This window comes from Camelus dromedarius, chromosome 11, assembly GCF_036321535.1.
Source record: "Camelus dromedarius isolate mCamDro1 chromosome 11, mCamDro1.pat, whole genome shotgun sequence".
Lineage (NCBI taxonomy): Eukaryota > Metazoa > Chordata > Mammalia > Artiodactyla > Camelidae > Camelus > Camelus dromedarius.
The window spans coordinates 40,400,873-40,418,918 of NC_087446.1; the positions used below are offsets into that span (position 1 = coordinate 40,400,873).

Genomic DNA, 18,046 nt, shown 5'->3' on the forward strand with positions numbered 1-18,046 from the left:
AGATATTCATGGAAGAGGTAAGTTTATTATCAGCCAATATCAGGTCAGTAGGAATTACGTTTTGAGATTTCTTCAAAGTGACAGCTAAGAGTAAAATCCAGAAAGGCTGTTAATTCTGACAAGGATGTGATGGACAATCTAGAGCAGTTTAGAAATTCGGCTTCCATAAATGTGGAACAAACTTGTGAGTTTCCTTTCTTTTCTTTCATCATAACCCCAAGCCATGATTGGTAACTTAATGACCACCTGAGTTTCCCAGGAACCAACTATCCTTTCCTACTAAGGCCATATTACTTCTATCTATCTCCTAGTTTCTAGGCATATTTAGCAGGTTAGTTTACTAATGGACAAGTCTCACTAACTGCAGAGAAATAGGTGGAGCCAAGAACAAACTCTTCCTCTCCTGGTTCTGAAAAATACACAGGCTCAACTCAGACCACTAGGTGGCGACCAACTTCACTCCTTTTGTTCTCTGCCTGGCTCCTAACCTGTTACTTAAAGCCCTGCTACTAAGAGCTAATTTTTATTACAGAACCACAGAGTAGTTGGGGAGAAAGGAAGCTCAAATGGCCCTTCCTTGCAGACATATAAAAGTATAGCCTAAAAGACCTAAACAGACATTTCTCCAATGAAGACATACAGATGGCCAAAAGGCACAAGAAAAATGTTCAACATCGTTACTCATCAGAGAAATGCAAATCAAAACTACAATGAGGTATCACCTTACACCAGTCAGAATGGCCGTCATTCAAAAGTCCACAAACAACAAATGCTGGAGAGGGTGTGGAGAAAGGCAACCCTCCTCCACTGTTGGTGGGAATGTAATTTGGTGAAGCCATTGTGGAAAACAGTATGGAGATTCCTTAAAAAACTAAAAATAGACTTACCATATGACCCAGCAATCCCACTCCTGAGCATGTAACCAGAGGAAACTCTAATTCAAAAAGACATATGCACCCCAATGTTCATAGCAGCACTATTTACAACAGTCAAATCACGGAAACCACCTAAATGTCCATCCACAGATGACTGGATAAAGAAGTTGTGGTATATTTATACAATGGAATACTACTCAGCCATAAAAAAGAATGAAATAATGCCATTTGCAGCATCATGGATGGACTTAGAGATTTCCATACTAAGTGAAGTAATTCAAAAAGAGAAAGAAAAATACCATATGGTATCACTTATATGTGGAATCTAAAAAATGACACAAATGAACTTATTTATAAAACAGAAACAGACTCACAGATATAGAAAACAAATTTATGGTTAGCAGGGGGGAAAAGGGTGGGGAGGGATAAATTGGGAGTTTGGGATTTGCAGATACTATTATATATAAAATAGATAAACAACAAGGTCCAACTGTATTGCACAGGGACCTAAATTCAATATTTTGTAATAACCTATAATAAAAAAAATATGAAAAGGAATATATATAAATATAACTGAATCACTACGCTGTACACAAGAAGCTAATACAACATTGTAAATCAATTACACTTCGATTAAGTTTTTTAAAAAAGGAAATTAATAGAAAGGCTGGGACCATAAGAAAAAAGTATAATCTATTTTTAAAGTTTTGGAGAAGGTTTATTGCCCTGATTGAAAACCAGAGCTAAAGTGCAAACTTTAAATTATGGCAAAAGATCCTTCATAATCTGGGTCAATAAAGCTAATATGACTTAATGAAGGCCAAGTGGACCAAAGCACAGGCACTCACAATGCCATTCCTCCAACCCCATGGCCATGGCAGACACTGAAAATCAATCCCTGCACTCAATCCCCTATAATAATTGCTTATTTCTTTGCTCTCTGACTATAAACTCCTTGTGGGTAAAGATCCAGTCTTAATTCCCTTTGTATTCCTAGGACTGAGTACAGAACATGGGACACTTAGCACTTAGTGTTCATTCATTTACTCATTGATCCTTCCACAGGTATCTATTGAACATCCAATATACGGTAGCCCTAGGACAGGTACCAGAGATACAGTTGTAAGAAAAACCAAACACAGCCACTGATCCCATGTAAGTTACAGCCTACTAGGGAGGCAGACATCATCCAAATAACGACACTGACGAAGGTTTAATTACAGGTTAGATAACAGTCTACAGGAAAGAAATAAGTTCACTGATGCAAATGACAATGGAACCTGATCTAACTTGGTGGTTGCATGAAGGTTACCAAGGAAGGGCTATGTCCTTGGATATGAAGGATGAGCAGGATTAAAAAGGCAAAATGGGGAAGGAATAGGGAAGGGGTCTGGGTGGAGGTTGCAAAGGCCCCTTGGAGAAAACAGAGAGTTAGGGAGAGAGTGCCTAATTAGAGATTCATTAGAGATGAATCTAGAGAGACAGATCAGGCTGGGTTTCTCAGGCCATGTTAGAATTTTGACATTTATCAAAAAAGAAAGGAATCTATAGAAGGTTTCTAAGAAGGGGGAGGATGTCAGTGTTTTGTAAAGATCACTCTGGCTGCAGTATGGAGAAAAGACTGGCAGGCCCAGAAGTTCCCATGTGCTCCTTCTATGCTTGGTAATGTGCTAGGCAATGTGAAGAATTTTATTTATATCTATATTTATGAGGGATGGAGAGAAGCTCTGTGTACAGGAAGCAATTAGAGAACAATACAAAGCAGCCTGTATTCAGGTGTTTCTTTGTGGGTTTACAGCATGTACTACTTGTTGCAGGGATCCTGAGAAGATGTGAAAAGGTGATGAGACCAGGGTGGGTTGGAGGTGTGTGTGTGTGTGTGATATGGCAGGAAAATAAACTGCCCTTTGAGCAAAGCACTTTGTATACTACATGTCCCTTAGCACCCAGTGTTATAACTGCATGTTAAGTGCTACCCCCTCACCAGGCTGTGGACCTGGAAGGTAGAAACCATTGTCTTTCTCTCAGCTTTCTGTATGAAGAACAGTGCAGAGCACGTAACAGGCACTCAACAAATTCTCACTGAAGAGATGGATGGATAAGTGAGCAGATAAGGGATGGGTGGGAGAGTGTCTATTAGAATTGAGGTCACCTTGAAGGTGAGCCAGCTAAAGCAGAATGTTTATTTTAGGGGAGATTTGGGAGGTAAGATTGCCTGGCTTGAAAGATAGGACCGGAAGTTGAAGAGCTAGAAAACCTTAGGCTGTGGATTTAATTCAATGATGGAAAGTTTGGAAGAACGTGTTGAGACTGTTCCAGAATTAAAAGACCCTCTTGATGAGAAAGAGTTCCCCAGTGTCTTAACTTCATTGCCGCCTGCAGTCTAGAAGTGCCTCCAACAAGTCTGGAAGAAGGGGAAGAAGTCATTCGGGTTCTTCCTCAGATGGGGGCTCCCGGCTGTGGCATTCCTCTGCCCTGGCCTCAACAGTAGCTGGAGGGAGGGTGGAGACGGAGGTCAGCCCAGTTGCCAAGCCTAACTCTGCGGACCTGTCCAAGCACCATTCCAACGGAAACTGAAGCCATTCTTCCCAGACCTGTTTTCCTTTCTGGGTTTCTCTCCAGATGGCTCACGTTGGGAAATGCTTATCTGCCTAAGCTGTGAGAAGTGGAGTTAGGTGGTGACTCTTCCTGTTTGTAGTCAGCTATATTTGCATTCTCTGATGGTGCTGCATGGGAGGGGTTGTAGGGTGTGTGCACGTGAGTGTGTGTGTGTTTGTGTGTGTGAGTGAGTATGTGTAGTAGTGGGGTGGGTGCATTTTGGAAGCATCCAAATCCTCAATCATGGGAATATTAAAAAGAATCTTCCAAGCTCTTAATGGCTGAACAATAACGAACATTTGATTGCACTGAGCTTTGTATACGATTAAGAAAAAAGGTTAGAATTAAGTCATCTGTATGGAAGACTGTAAAAGGGAAAGTGCTGTTTAATCTGGTCTCTAAATTAGTCTCAACGATGCCTACTACGTGGATCAACCAGGATTGGAGCTACCTCCAAACAGAACTGTGTTTGGAACAAAAGCTTCAAATGTAGAAACAGCTGTAAGATCCGGTTTATGAATTTGAGGGCCAATTCCACAGCTTTTAAGACCGTCCCCTCCCCCCGCCTTCCCTTGTCCCTTGGGACCAATTTCTCCCTCTTATTTGGTCAAACTTTGATCTTACAGTGGAGAGAGAATGAAATACTACTACTAGTAGTAGCAAATATTTCTTAAGTGCTGATTATGTGCTGGGCGCTATGCTTTTCATACGCTCTCACCTCTACCCAGACAACACTCTACAGAGGTGCTCTGTTTTTCTCAGGAGGAAACTGATACTTAGAGAGGTTAATTAACTTTCTCAAGGTCACATAACTAGCAAATGACAGGCAGAGTTAAAAATCAGACATGCCTGACTCCAGAGCCTGTGCTCTTAATTGGACAGATCCAAAGAGGTCAAGTTTATTACAAGTACTCCCAGCTTTTGCTTTCTTTATTCTTTCCCTCACTCAGTTCCTTCATGCATTGAGAAAAGGGCTCTGAATTTTCCATTTCAGGACACCCAATGCCACTATCTTCTCTTCTCCTATCAATACTTAACATTGAGAAAGGACATGCTGCCTGTTTCAGTTTAGCATGACTCCCTGCTTGTGGGTTTCCTCCTCTAGGCAAGGATATTAGTAAGTTGTAGATCTAAGCCTCATTTTCTAAGTCTTAGCTACTCACCGCATCAAAGGCAGTATAAAGTAGTAGATACACAAACACACACAGCTTGGAAGAGTCTCTTAGGTTCAAGTTCTGGCTTTGCCATTCAATACTCTGACTTGTGTAAAAAGTTATCAGTAAATAGAAAGCTCAATTAAATAGAGTCAGGAGACCAGAAAGGGGAACTCTCACACCCTGCGATAACAGCAGAGCCCAACAAAAAGAAGGAAAATGCCTCCTCTTTCCTGGCAAGGACTCAGCTAAAGAAAAGCCATGCACTCTTGGTTTACTATAGCTGCCCAACTTCCCTTTCCCCTCTCTAAAAGGGTTCTCCTTCCCTTGCCATGTGGAGACTTGCACGTGGCTCACTGTACCTGCAGACCTTGAGCTGCAATTCTCTGTGGATCCCAGTTAAACCCTTCTTTGTTGGAGAGATATCTGGCAGTCAATTTATTTTGGTCAACACTTGAGTTATTTGACCTCTATAAACCATAAAGTAGGGATAATAAGCTACCTCCAGGACTTTTCATTCAATCTATAGACATTTATTGAGCACTGTGTCAGATCCTGGAGATACAGGGCTATGAGATTTAAATGAAGTAATATATGTGGGGTGCTTGGTACAGGACCAGCAGATAGTAAAGGCTCACTAATAAAGAGTAGTTATAAAAAGTAGAACAAATGCTATTTCTCTAATAGTTATCACTGGGCAGGACACAGAGGAGTGAAGTGTTTTCTGAATAGAAATGATCTAGTATAATTGAGCACATCCTTCCCTTGCCTGAGGCCAGCCCCCAAATTTTAAATAACAGCCATAGTGGATATTTCTTGAACACTCAACATGCACTTGGCATGAATTAACTCATGTATTCCTCAGAACCTCCTGAAGTAGGTTTTCTTATATCCTTATTTTATAGAGAAAGAAATTGAGGCCCAGAGAAGTTAAGCAACTTGTCTGAAACATCACAGCTAGTAAATCTGGGCTGAGATCTGAACCAGCTAGCCTGACTCCAAAGCCAGTGATCTCATCACCTCTCTAAACTCACCACCCTGGATTTGCCTCTGATTTCTGCATCTCATGTCTGTGTAGAAGCCCTAAGCAGCTCCAGAAGGAGACACACTCAGGCAGGGGATGGTTAGAAAGGCTGTGGTGTTCTGGGGAGATGTCTTTGGAGACCCTATGTTCCCTGGGTCTTCTCAGAGGTATTTCACGGCTCCCCACCCACTTTACACCTCTTCCTGCTGTGTCTCTATGTTGTCACCTAAGACCAAACCAGCTCATCCTGAAAAGCAGAGCCCAGGAGTGGAGGCGTTGGCAACCCCGGCCTGTGTGGGAGGCGGGGCTACGGCTCTCGCTGCCAAAGGCTAAGGCTGCTCTTTCCACACAGCCTCTGCTCCTTTGCAGTCTTGCTTCCAGGTTTGGCTGCCTGAGGCCTGAGTGATGCCAGGCCCACCTGCCTTGCCCCGAGTCTGCTCACTGCCTGATGTGTGCAGGCTGCACCTGCTGTGGGAGCCACCCTCAGACTAAACACACACAACCTGTGCAGTGCCCAGTTTAATGCCCTGCTGTCTCCATCTTGAAATTCATGATTTTTGAACAAGGGGTCTGCACCGGACCTCACAAATTATGCAGCTGGTCCTGCTGAGACCCAACTCAGGCCTCAGGGAGCAGGATGCCTCCCCTGCACATGATTCTGAAGGGATTCACAGGGGAGTCTGGAGGAGACATCAGGTAGGCAGGAGTCCTAATTTCAGGCTTGTGTTCACAAGGTCAAAGCAGACTTGTGGACCGTAGGAAGCCAGAGAATGGATTCAAATGTTTCTTTGGATGATGTGAATTTATCATCAATTTTTCCAGTTATTCCCATATATAAACATAATGCCCATTGAACGTGCAGTTTCTGAGTAGGAGGAATGCTGGAGATAAGGGTCAACCCAATTTAAGCAGAGAAACAAACCTGGTGTCTCTATGTCTTAAATTCTTTCCTACCTGCCTGCCACAGCCTGAAGTCCCATCCTTCTTAAATCCTTTCTTCCAATCCTGCCAGTACACCAGACCCCTGCTCAAGTGCAAATGTTTCTGCCTTCTCAGAGCTTGCCGCCTCAGTTAGCAGCCCTGCCCCGTGTTCCCCATCACTCTACATCTCCCACCTCCCCTTTCCTATTAGCCCTTTCCTCTCAGTCTTCAGATGGAGGTCCTGCCTGTACCCACGATCCTGCCACTCAGGCAAACCATGTTCTAATTCTCTCCTTTCTCTCCCGGCTTTGCTCAGCTACTGCCAGCTCCTCACCTTCCGACCTTTCCATCCTCATCTCCTGCTCTCTGGCTCCATTGTCTCAATGATTAAATCTGCCACCTTAAAGATTACCCATGGAGGTTCAGAATTTCATCAGCCTTGATCTTCTAGAAAGAAGGCCACATTATGACTTCTGGGGGCCCGAGGCCTTCAGGAGCCCTTCCTCCATTAAAAAATAAACATTAAAGATTATCTCTGAAGACTGTATTGTTATAAAGATAAGCATAATCCAGTCAAGATTGTTTTCATTTTTAAAAAATTCCTATTTTAAAGTATATTAAAACATTTTCATGGGCCCCTAAAGTATTTCGGGCCCTGGGCACTGCCATTGAGCTTAGTGGAGAAACCATTCCTGCTGTGAAAGCCAGGGTGACATTGAGGAAAAAGCCTTCACAAAATCTTTTACCTCTGGGAAACCATATTACTTTTTGTTTCTACTGTTCCCTTTATTGGGAAAACAACAGTTATAAACAAAATTTGAAGAAAACAACTGACTCATAATCTCATAGTCTGACACCATGCTTCATCTGTAATTCACCTCCTTGTCCAGATGCAAAGCTATTTTACACAGCTGACCGTTGTGTTTACGCAGTTCTGTTTTCTGCTTATTCCACTTAATGTTGCTTTATTGAAAATATTTTCCATGTTTCTACAAGGGTCTTTCTAACCATCAAGTTGACTTACAGTGATTGACTTACTTTACCCCCTCTGTTGGTTTCCCATTCTTTTCAGACTCTGCTTTCTTTGTCTGTTTTTATAGCTTCCTCTTCCTCATTTCACAGATTTAGTCTGACCCACCTGATCATTCTGTATATCCTCCCTGCTCCAGGAAGTCTGATTCATGGCTGCAACTATTGGCTTTATAGAGCTGAGGAAAAGGGGCTTTGCAGTGGCAGTTAGTGTTCAGTGATCTGTGTATGTGACCCGCTCAAGCCCTTTCACACTGCACGGCTCGCACGCGGGAGCCAGCCAGGCCGTGGGGCAAGGTGTTAAACTCTGTACTCTAGTAATGGGGTCAGAGTGTCAGAGCCTGAAGGTAACAGATGATTCTGTCCAACTTCATTATTTTATAGATAAGGAAACTGAGGTTCCAAGAGGTTAACAGACTTGATCATGGTTCTGGAACCAGGGAGCAGGGATTTGGAATTTCATTCTGTGACTTCAAAGTTTCATGTTCTTTCTTCAACAGCATCCATTCTGAATTTGTTGGAGAGGAATTTTATCTTATATTCACCAGAATGAGAATTGATATTATGGAATTACATTTACAATTATTTTATTGCCAAATTTATCTGAATATTGTCTAATGTCTAATGGGAAGAAAAAGACGTCATAGCACAATTTTCAGTTAGGCCCATACTTTGAAATTGCCTGGGCTATCACAGGAGAAGTGCTTTAGTGTTTCACGTTCTGTCTACCGTAACTTCACTTGAATTGCTAATGTTCACTTTGTAGCTAGTTGATTCACTTATTACTACTATCCCACAGTCATAAAAGCTGAGCTTACCTGTTCAGAGATAAAGAGCAGATCAGTCTTTGTCCCAAAATAACCAGGCCAACACTGGTACTAGCAACCTGAGGACAACAAAAGCATTCATTATTAGGATGACTGAATTTGTCCATTTTGGCCACTAATAAACTTCCTGCAGTGGAAACATAAACTTCAATTTCCCTCTCATCCCAGGAGATACTGACTATCTACAAAGAATTTTTGTTTGAAGATCTCCTTTAAATTATGTTTTCTTTCCTCCCGATCTCTCTTTTCCATGTACTGCGTATGTGTGTGTGTGACATTTTGCTTATGTTCATTGTTCCAGTCATTTTCTGCTGGATTGCATTTGGTCATCGTCTTCTCAAATAAACGCGAATTCCATCTCGATTGACTTATTTCGAGAAAAAAAGGAAATTTGGTTATCAATGTAACTGAAGCAGGGGGAAGGGCACACAAGAAGCGGAGAAGGGTGGAGAGCTATTTTACATGTTTGGGGGTATGAGCACTGGCCTCCCATACCTACCCTGTCTCCTCACCCCTAACTGAAGTATCAACCCTGTCCTCACCCCTAGTTGATATATCATATTCCACCCCTCCCAACATTTAATAGGCCCTGCTGGTAGGCAGTCTACCACAGGAACCAGACTGGTATCCATGGGAGCCCTCCAGTCCCTGTAGACTTACAAAGTCCATGGAAACGATGGTTTCAGCAGTCGAGTTCTTGGACTGGGTGAGTATCATGATGGAGGCAGGGATGTCTAGGGTGAAGTTACCTGGTAGTAAATTGATCACAGGAGGCTCTGTTGCCATGACCTGTACCATGAAGGGCTGGGACAAGATGTAGAGCTCTGCAATCTGCCCACATTCAGGGAAGGAAACAGAGATTGGGAGTCATGAGTTGAAGAGGGGAAACCATAAATTTGGGGTGGCTGGTGGTGATTAAATCTTACATCATGCAATCAGAATAGAAAAAAAAAAACTCTTTAATAATAATACCAATAATAGCAAAATAATAATAATAACAGCTGACATTTACTGAACACATACAGTATGTCAGGCACCATGTCAGGACTTTCAGTATTATCTCATTTAATCTTCACGAAAATCCCTGAGACAGGTTCTATCAGAATTCCATTTCACAACTGAAGAAAGTGAGTCATAGGTTAAGTAATTTTCTCAAGGTTCCAGGTGAGTAAGTCGTAGGACTGGGATTAAAATCTAGATCTGTCTGACTCAAGATCCTTCTTCTAAACCCAAGATGCTACGGGAGCACCTTTGTCCTCCAGGGCAAACCTGAGCCTTTCAGTTACTGTTTAATACTCAGGTGCTGTGACAGCATGATACTAACAGCTGCTTTACTAAAGTCACAAATGTGGGCACTATTCCTTCCTTTCCCAGTTAAGCTAATTATTTCAAGTGTGGTGGAACCTTATGGAAGGAACAGATGATTTATTTTATGAACTTACAACGTCTTTACTAGTAATGTGTACTGTTCCGTAAATATTTGTGGATCTCTGATTAAAAGAAAAAACTCTTTAAGAATGGAAATATGGACTCCAGCTTGGACCAAAAAGGAATATAAAGAACCTACAGTGAGGAGGGTATAGATCAGTGGAAGAGTGCATGCTTAGCATGCGTGATGTCCTGGGTTCAATTCCCAGTACCTCCTCTAAAAATAAATAAATAAACCTAATTACCTCCTCACACTCTGCCAAAAAAAAATTAAAAAAAAAAAAAAAGAACCTACAAGTATTCCAGAAGTAACTGCAATGAAACCAAATACACCATCAAGGAGTCAAACCCTGTGCACTTACCCGGGAAAGCACGTTGCCAAGACCTTGAGAGTTTTGAATCAAATGGTTGGAAATCTGAAACATCAATATCATCATGTCACTATAAGGTTTTTAGCAGGGTTGTCTTTTTAGGGAAAACATAGCATTCCTTACAGTTTTTATAAATCATGAAGCTGTTGCCCCCAAAATGCCTAATGTTTGAAGGTCACCGATCATCTTATAGCCCAACCACAGGAAATCTGAGGCCGAGAGAAGTGACGTGACCTGCCCTAGGTCACACAGGAAGTTACACTGCTTTTCAGAAAGTGCCTTTTAACCTTGGGAACACAGTGTATGCTATACATATATGACCCATGTGTAAACATTTTACAGTGGTTAACAGTAAGTCTTGTGTTATTTTCCTCATTTTCAGAGATTACTGAGACATATGTTATATAAGTAATTTATCTTCACAGATGAATGGTTTTCAAGTCTGAAGCTAAAAGTGTCTAATTCTCAGCATTTATGGTATCTGGTGTTGCCATCAGTATTTCGAACATAAGATTTACAATTACCTGTATAATTAAGACCCAGAGAATGAAAAGATTCATGAGGGATGCTCAGTAAAAGTTGTGGTTGACTGACTGGAGGGAGAGTGTTCTCATTATAAAAGGGAGGGCATGGCAAAGAGAATCATTGGGCATCTATGCTATTTACTGGTCACTGTAGATGTCAGCTGCAATTACCAACAGGAGAAATCTTTATGTTGGCATACCACAAATAATGATAATAATAATAGTAATGAACACTTACGGGGCACTTACTCTGTGGCAGGCACTGGTCTGAATGCTTTATATATATTTAAACCTTTTTAATACCTATAACAACTTTATGAGTATGGAATTATTATTATTCCCATTTTCCAAATGATGAAACTCTTGCACAGAGAAGTTAAGTACATTGAAACTGCCAGATTTTCACAGGTATTTGTCACAGGTAATAAGTAGTGGAGGGGGTTCCTGGCATTATTTAAGATCAGTCTAGAACAGTGGCCCAGTATCATTAAAAAAACTGAAACTAGCAGAACTGGAAACCCAACAACTCCCCAACTAACAGCAACATTCATTCCACAATCCCTTCATTCATAGTCCTGCTGGGAGTGATAGTCTACAAAGGCACAGGAATAGGGACTATGACATAAAAAACCTCATAATTGGATACTTATAATAATATTAAATATTGGTGCTGACTGTCCTCATCCATTAACTCTCCTCACCTCTTTCGTGGTGAGAGTGACACCGAAAGCCCCCGCTGTAAAATAAGCATAGGATGCAGATTTAAAGAAATACTTGGAGATTCCAATGTAGAGCATAGAGTCACTGCGCTCTGGGAGCACAAAAGGAACTGATGGGAAGGGGGGATCTGCGAGGTTTTCCTGTGGGTAGAATACGCCCTGTGGGAAAACAGAAAGAAAGACCGGTGTATCAGGTGAAGACTCACACGTGCAGGACTGAAGAAGGCAGACCACTCAAGTCAGAATAAGGAAAACTCAAGAAACTCAATAGGGATGAAAAAAACCATGAATCCTCTGATTCCTTAATTGGGTAGGGACTATGTTTCAAAGCTCTGATGACTTCTTGAGCGTATCTGAGTGTGTCTGTCCACCCTGGGGTGTAATCCAGTGAGAGGTTCCTTGTTGGTCCTCTTCTCAGAGAAAGGAAGGCGGGTACATGTTGCTGGAGGGGACAGCTCTGAATAGTTCTTGAGGTGCCATGTAGAGATGTCAAAATCCATGACTGTTGAGCATCGGGGGCATCATAGAAAGACTCAGAAGGACCCAGGACTCTAAATGGCTCAAAGCATTTTTTGTGGCATTCTTAATACTGCCCTTATTAGCTATAGGTTGTTATTACAAAATGGTGTCTTGTGTAACATTTAACTGATTTTAATGACTCTTGAGTGATTAAAATATAAACCAATATGCATTAAAAAAATGACATTAACTTTGGGGCAAAAGCACAGCTAAATCACTTTTCCAGAATCAGCAGACATCATTATCATATGCTAATGGTCCTGAAAGGTCAGTAGCCCTCAGTTAAACTGACTAACTATAGAGTTAGGAATAGAAGTATCAATAGTTACAATCTACTGATCTGGTGAGTTCTAATAAATGCAGACTATTCTACTTGCTGCCTTCCAGCCTCAGACCTTACTCCCAGAGGCAGACACCATGATGCTTTTCTTGAAGAAGGCAGGGATATGTTAGGTAATTCAGTCATTTATCAATCAAGAAAATGTTCAAGAGTCTTTTAAAAGAGCATAAACACAAGAAAATTGCTTGAAAGAAAATTAAATTATTGGAAGAGAATGTAGTTAATACTTTTTTTCTGCAAATAATATTTGTTCCTTGAATACTGACTGTTGATAGTCAAGATTAGGACTCTGGTGATGATAAAGTTACCTTCAAGTTCAGTTCAATGTAATTCTCAGTAATTTCTGGAGAACTGATTAGGGAATAATCCAGCAGAGTATAGTTGTCAATCTTGGTAAAAACTAAATAACAAGCAAAGAAAAAAGAAAATTTACATTCATTAAAGACATAGAATAACACACTGTTAATGTTTATCCAGGACAGTATAACTTTTTTTATTGTTGTATTATATTTACTCATTTCAACCAGAATACAAGTCTCTTCAAGCAGTTTATAGAATAGTTCAGGATTGGCTTTTATTTAGGAGGTTTGTTGAGTATCTTCTCAGTTCCTAAATATTCTTAGTAGCTAACTAATTCATACATGTTCTAACTTAATTTATTTTTATTTATTTATTTATTTTTACTGAAGTATAGCTTGATTTACAATGTTGTGTTAGTTACTGGTGTACAGTAAAGTGATTCAGTTACATATATATGTATATATATATTCTTTTTCATGTTCTTTTCCATTATAGATTATTCCAAGATGTTGAATATAGGTCCCTGTGCTATACAGTAGGACCTTGTTGTTCATATATTTTATATATAGTAGCTTGTATCTGCTAAGCCCAAACTTCTAATTTCTCTCTCCCATCCCTTTTCTCCTCTGTAAGCATAAGTTTGTTTTCTGTCTGTGAGTCTGTTTCTGTTTTGTAAATAAGTTCATTTGTATCATATTTTAGATTCCACATATATGTCTTTCTCTGTCTGACTTAGCGTCCCTTAGTATAATTTCTAGGTCCATTCCAGAACAATATAATTTTTAATCTTCTACTATTTAAAACAAGAATTAACCATTATCCTACTTCATAAGTAATACATGCTCATTTTTCAGAACCCAGGAAAAGTAGGTAAGTCAAAGAAAGTAAAAACTCTTCTTAATTACATTGCTCTGAGAGAAACATTAGTTAAAATATCGGTGTACAGTCTTTTTATGCATGCATGCACACAAACACACACACATATACAATGCATATATACTTCTTTTTTCCAAAAAGGAAATTAGACAAACAAAAGTCACTTATCAATATAAAGCTAACTATATCAGGTTAGTATAATGAGACACTTTCAAGTCCTATGTGACAGCCTTCTACATCATTATTAGAACTTTATTTTTACAATGAGTATGTATTACAGTTGTAATTAAAAATAATTTTTAAAGAGAAAGACAGATAGACAGACAGGAATAAAATTCCCTAAGTTGGAGAGGCCAAGAAAATTCTCATGCACAATGCTACTAATTTAATTCATTTTTTGGTATCATCATTTTCAAAGCAAAGCAGAAGTCCAGGGGACCAGGGGACAATAGGTAGGGTTTGCAGGAAGCGTAGATTTCTGAGTCTGTGGCAGGTTGTACATGCAGTGGTGCACAGCGTTGGTTTCCAGCCTGACCTAGAAGCGCTGCTTTCCTAACCACCACCATGTGATATGATGACTTCCTCCCTGTTCTAGAGGAAGGTACATCACTTTTTGCATCCCATGTTTGGTTTAATCTGTAGACGGTGATGAGAAACAAGAGATGAAGTGACTTGCTAAGGTGAGAACAATACTACCCCGTATCACTATAGTTTTTAAAAATGTTTTCAAGTTCACAATCTCAATAGATCCCATCACTATGCTGTGAGGGAAGCAGGACCATGAGGGGAGTGAGGCTCCCAGAGGTAAAGAAATTTGCCCAAGGCAAACTGGATCCTTGACTGGTTCTTTATTCACTACATCTTCTTTCTCTTTCCCTATGTCCCCAATCCATTCTTTTTTTTCCCTCATCCATCTGCATCCACTCATTGATCCATTTGTCCAGCCACCATCTCCTTCCATCCCTTTATCAATCTAATGTTTATTATGCTAGTGTGGGTTAGTGCTTGGTGTTGGGGACACAGAGAAGAGTCAAAGGCTCTGCCCTCTGGAGGAGGAGACAGATGTATAAATAGGAAATTAATACAATGTAATCAGAGCAGATCTAAAACTGAACTCCTGACAGTCCTACTACAAACCTATTCTTACAGTCTTCCCCATCTTGCTAAATGGTAATTGTATTCTTCCAATTTTCTTGTTGTTCAATGTAAAACCTGAGGTCATCCTTGACTTCCCTCATGACCTGCACTCAATGTGTCAGCAAAAGCCACTGTCTCTACTGTCCAGGTACATCCGAACACATCTCACCACCTCCATCACTCCATCTAGGCTGCTGTCATCCTTGCTTGTAAGGGTCACTGCAGTTGCCTCTTAAGTGGTCTCCCTGCTTCTACTTTTGACTCCCTGCCTATTATTAATAGATAGAAGCCAGAGTGATCTTCTTAAAACCGAAGTTGGATCATGCAAGCTATGCTAGAAACTCTCCAAAGGGAGAACATCTCGGATGAAGAGCCAGCCTCCGTGATGACCTACAGAGCCCTGAAGACCTAACCATCTGCTTTCCCCTCTCTGACCCCATCTCCTATTACTTACCACCTTGCTTCCTCTGCTCCTGGTATGGACTCCTCCCAGTTCCTCCAACACATTTGGCATGCTCCCACTTGGGCCTTTGAGCTTACAGTTTCCTCTACCTGGAATGTTCTTTGTGCAGATCTAGGAGCGGCTCACCCACTACCTCATTCAGGTCCTTACTCTTAATGCCACTTGCTCAGGGGTACCTCTGCTGGCCTTGCTGTTTTAGACAAAAACCTCTCACCAGCTCCTTCCCTGCTTTATTTTTCTTCTTACAATTTACCACGGTGATACCACAGATTGACTTATTATCTTGCTGTCTGTCTCCTCTCACAGTCCCCTGAGGGAAGGGATTTTTATCTCCTAGGCTTGCTGTTCTATCTTCAGTACCAACAGCAGCACCCAGACTATTACCAGTGCTCAGTACACCACTGGGGGATGAGTAGACGGAGTACAAAGAAAGAGACCCTCCCGAAGTATCATGTGAGTAATGAGAAAGTGGAAATTTGGGGTGCGGGCTGTCAGGGAAGGTTTCTTGGAAGAGCTATACCTGAGCTGAGCCTTGAAAGATAAAGAGGAGTGAACAGGACAGGGAATGGCTGAGAGTTAGGGAGAGGAGGGGGCTCAGCATAGTTCTGGCAAAGAAATAGGTATTCAGTAAATGTCTCTTAAGTGAATAGATGGATGAAAGGGAGAGAATGCTCTTCTAGGTGGAGAGGGCAGCATGACTGGAGGCAAGGGTGTGAGGCAGTAGAAGCAGTTTGATGGATGGAGCAGAGAAAGGTGCAAGATGAAGTCGAGAGAGGTAAGAGGGAGCCACAGCATGGTGGGTGGAGCTTGTAGTCCATGCTAAGGCATTTGGACTTGATCCTGAAGGCAGCTGTAGGAGCCACTGAAGAGGTCAGAACCAAAGGATAACTGGTCAGGATAAGCATTCATCATTCTGAATAGGATGGATTTAGTGCCAGAGCTGGATTCAAGCTCGTGAGAGTTTAACTCTCTGCCCTGCATCTAGTCTTCTGAAGCTACCCCCTCCTGCAGAAAAGAGCAGGCCCCACACACGGGCTGCATCCTCCTACACAGGGTGCTAGTTGGCAGAGAGGAAAGCAGACTGAAGAGCTGGAGAAAAGCAAACCTGGAGAGCCCCTGAGTTTGAAGGTGGGAGGAGAAGCACCTGGAAGAGACAGTTCTGGTACTCACACTGCAGCATGCTGAGGTTGGCATTCAGTGCCTCCACCTCATGTATGATGATGGGACAGAGCTGGCCACAAATGAAAAAAACAAAAAACACCGCAGGTTATCACATTGTACTGGGAACCTGTAAGGGCCTAGGCCCTGCCAACAAAGGCCTTTTGGTTAGGAGACATTCTTCCTTTGGTCATCAAGACTTTCTCTTAAATTAGCTGATGTCTATGGGCCTCAGGTTACGTGTGTATGGGTAATGCTGGAATGCTGGCTCAACTTCCTAGCAACCTGGACTACACCCAGTTAGCCCCATAAAAGAACGAGCCCTTGGTTTTTCTTTCTGTGGCAGGACAGGACATGCGCCCCAGTCCACGCTGGTGCTGTGACACCTGGGGAACCTGCTGCCGGCACAGCTGTGCCTCTCCTGACTGCAGGGATGCCGCCACCTCCCACCTCCGCTGCCAAGGAGGGTCAGAGCCCATGAGATCAGACGTCTATTTAGAGCAGAACCCCTTTTTGAATTAGAAAATCAGTCTTGAATCGGACACAAGCATACCTTTAGGAAGGACAAAGAGCACCAACATTGATGCTGTGTGCCAGGCATGTGTTAAGCACTTAGTATGGTGGTTCTGAGCAGAGGCTCAAGAGCCTGGCTGCCTGGGGTTGGATGCTTTGGCAAGTTACTCATGCTGTCTAGCCTCAGTTTCCTCATCTGCAGCATGGGGTAATAGCTGTATCTACTGTATCAGTTTATTGTGAGTAGAAATTGAGGCAATCCACATAAAGTTGCCCAGCTCATAGTAAGCATTCAGTAAATGTCAGCTGTTGCTGTTTTAACCTCATTTCATCCTCACTACAGCCCTGAGAGGTGGGCACTACTGTCCCCTCTTTACAGATGGGCAAACTGAAGCTTAGAGAGGTTAAGCGAGTTGCCAGGGGTTACATCAGCAGGATCTGAAGTCTGATCTGACATGGCTAGACAGCTGTGGTCTGAGCATTCTTTTCTTTTTCCAGCAGCATAGAGGGAATCCTAGAAGCAAAGCATCTATGATCTGTAAATCATATACAGGCTTCAGGCAAACTTAACTATTGGCTTCTTGTCATGGCCAAAGAACCATGCCTTATTTCAAACAAAGGAATGATCAAGTGTGGGGCCCTTGAAGGTGACAGCACTATTTCCCAGTCACTCTTTAATATGCACGTTCACTGGCACTCAGTGCCTTTCAAGTAAGGATGGAGAAACACTGCAACGCTTCAGAGACCCCTGACCAACTGGGCAACCTTGTTGGACAAGGTGCTTGATGTTATTGTACGTTGATTTCCTCACTGACATTCACTGAACATCTACCACCTCCCAAGCACTGAATTGAGCACAAGGGAGATGGAGACAGCTGGACATCATCCTTGCCCCCCTTCTCCAGAAATAAATCTCCTTCCTTTTCCCATCCTCCTCACCCCTCTCCTTGTCTCTCCAGAAATATTAGTAAAGTGTTCAGGGAAGATAATGTCAGGATTGGAAAGAGGGCATACAGCCAATTCCCTTTCCCTTCCTTGAACACTGACTTCTGGAATTGAGATACTTGGAGGCCATCTTAACTTACAGTGTTTCAATTGGCTGGAAATATCCTTTCTTCTTTCTCATTCCTTACCTGTCAAAATCCTACCTATACTTCAAGGCCTAGTTCAAGTCCTGCACCCTCCAAAAATACCTCCCAGGATACTTCCAGGCTCTATTTATTTAATTTTTCCATTTCTCTGAATCCCTTCAGTTCAATCTAATTACCAT

The 18,046-nt window shown here is 41.8% G+C and overlaps 1 protein-coding gene across 2 annotated transcripts in view; it reads right to left on the minus strand.

Moving 5' to 3' along the window:
* BPIFC (BPI fold containing family C) overlaps window positions 1-18,046 on the minus strand; it is a 47,611-nt gene that overhangs the window by 6,020 nt on the left and 23,545 nt on the right. For both annotated transcript variants that reach the window (XM_010994180.3, XM_064491698.1), the window contains 6 exons: window positions 16,276-16,336; window positions 12,638-12,729; window positions 11,453-11,629; window positions 10,219-10,272; window positions 9,089-9,259; window positions 8,420-8,487 (listed from right to left, as the gene is read on the minus strand). In XM_010994180.3, the coding sequence (XP_010992482.3) occupies window positions 8,420-8,487; window positions 9,089-9,259; window positions 10,219-10,272; window positions 11,453-11,629; window positions 12,638-12,729; window positions 16,276-16,336 (623 nt within the window). The remainder of the gene's footprint in view (window positions 1-8,419; window positions 8,488-9,088; window positions 9,260-10,218; window positions 10,273-11,452; window positions 11,630-12,637; window positions 12,730-16,275; window positions 16,337-18,046) is intronic.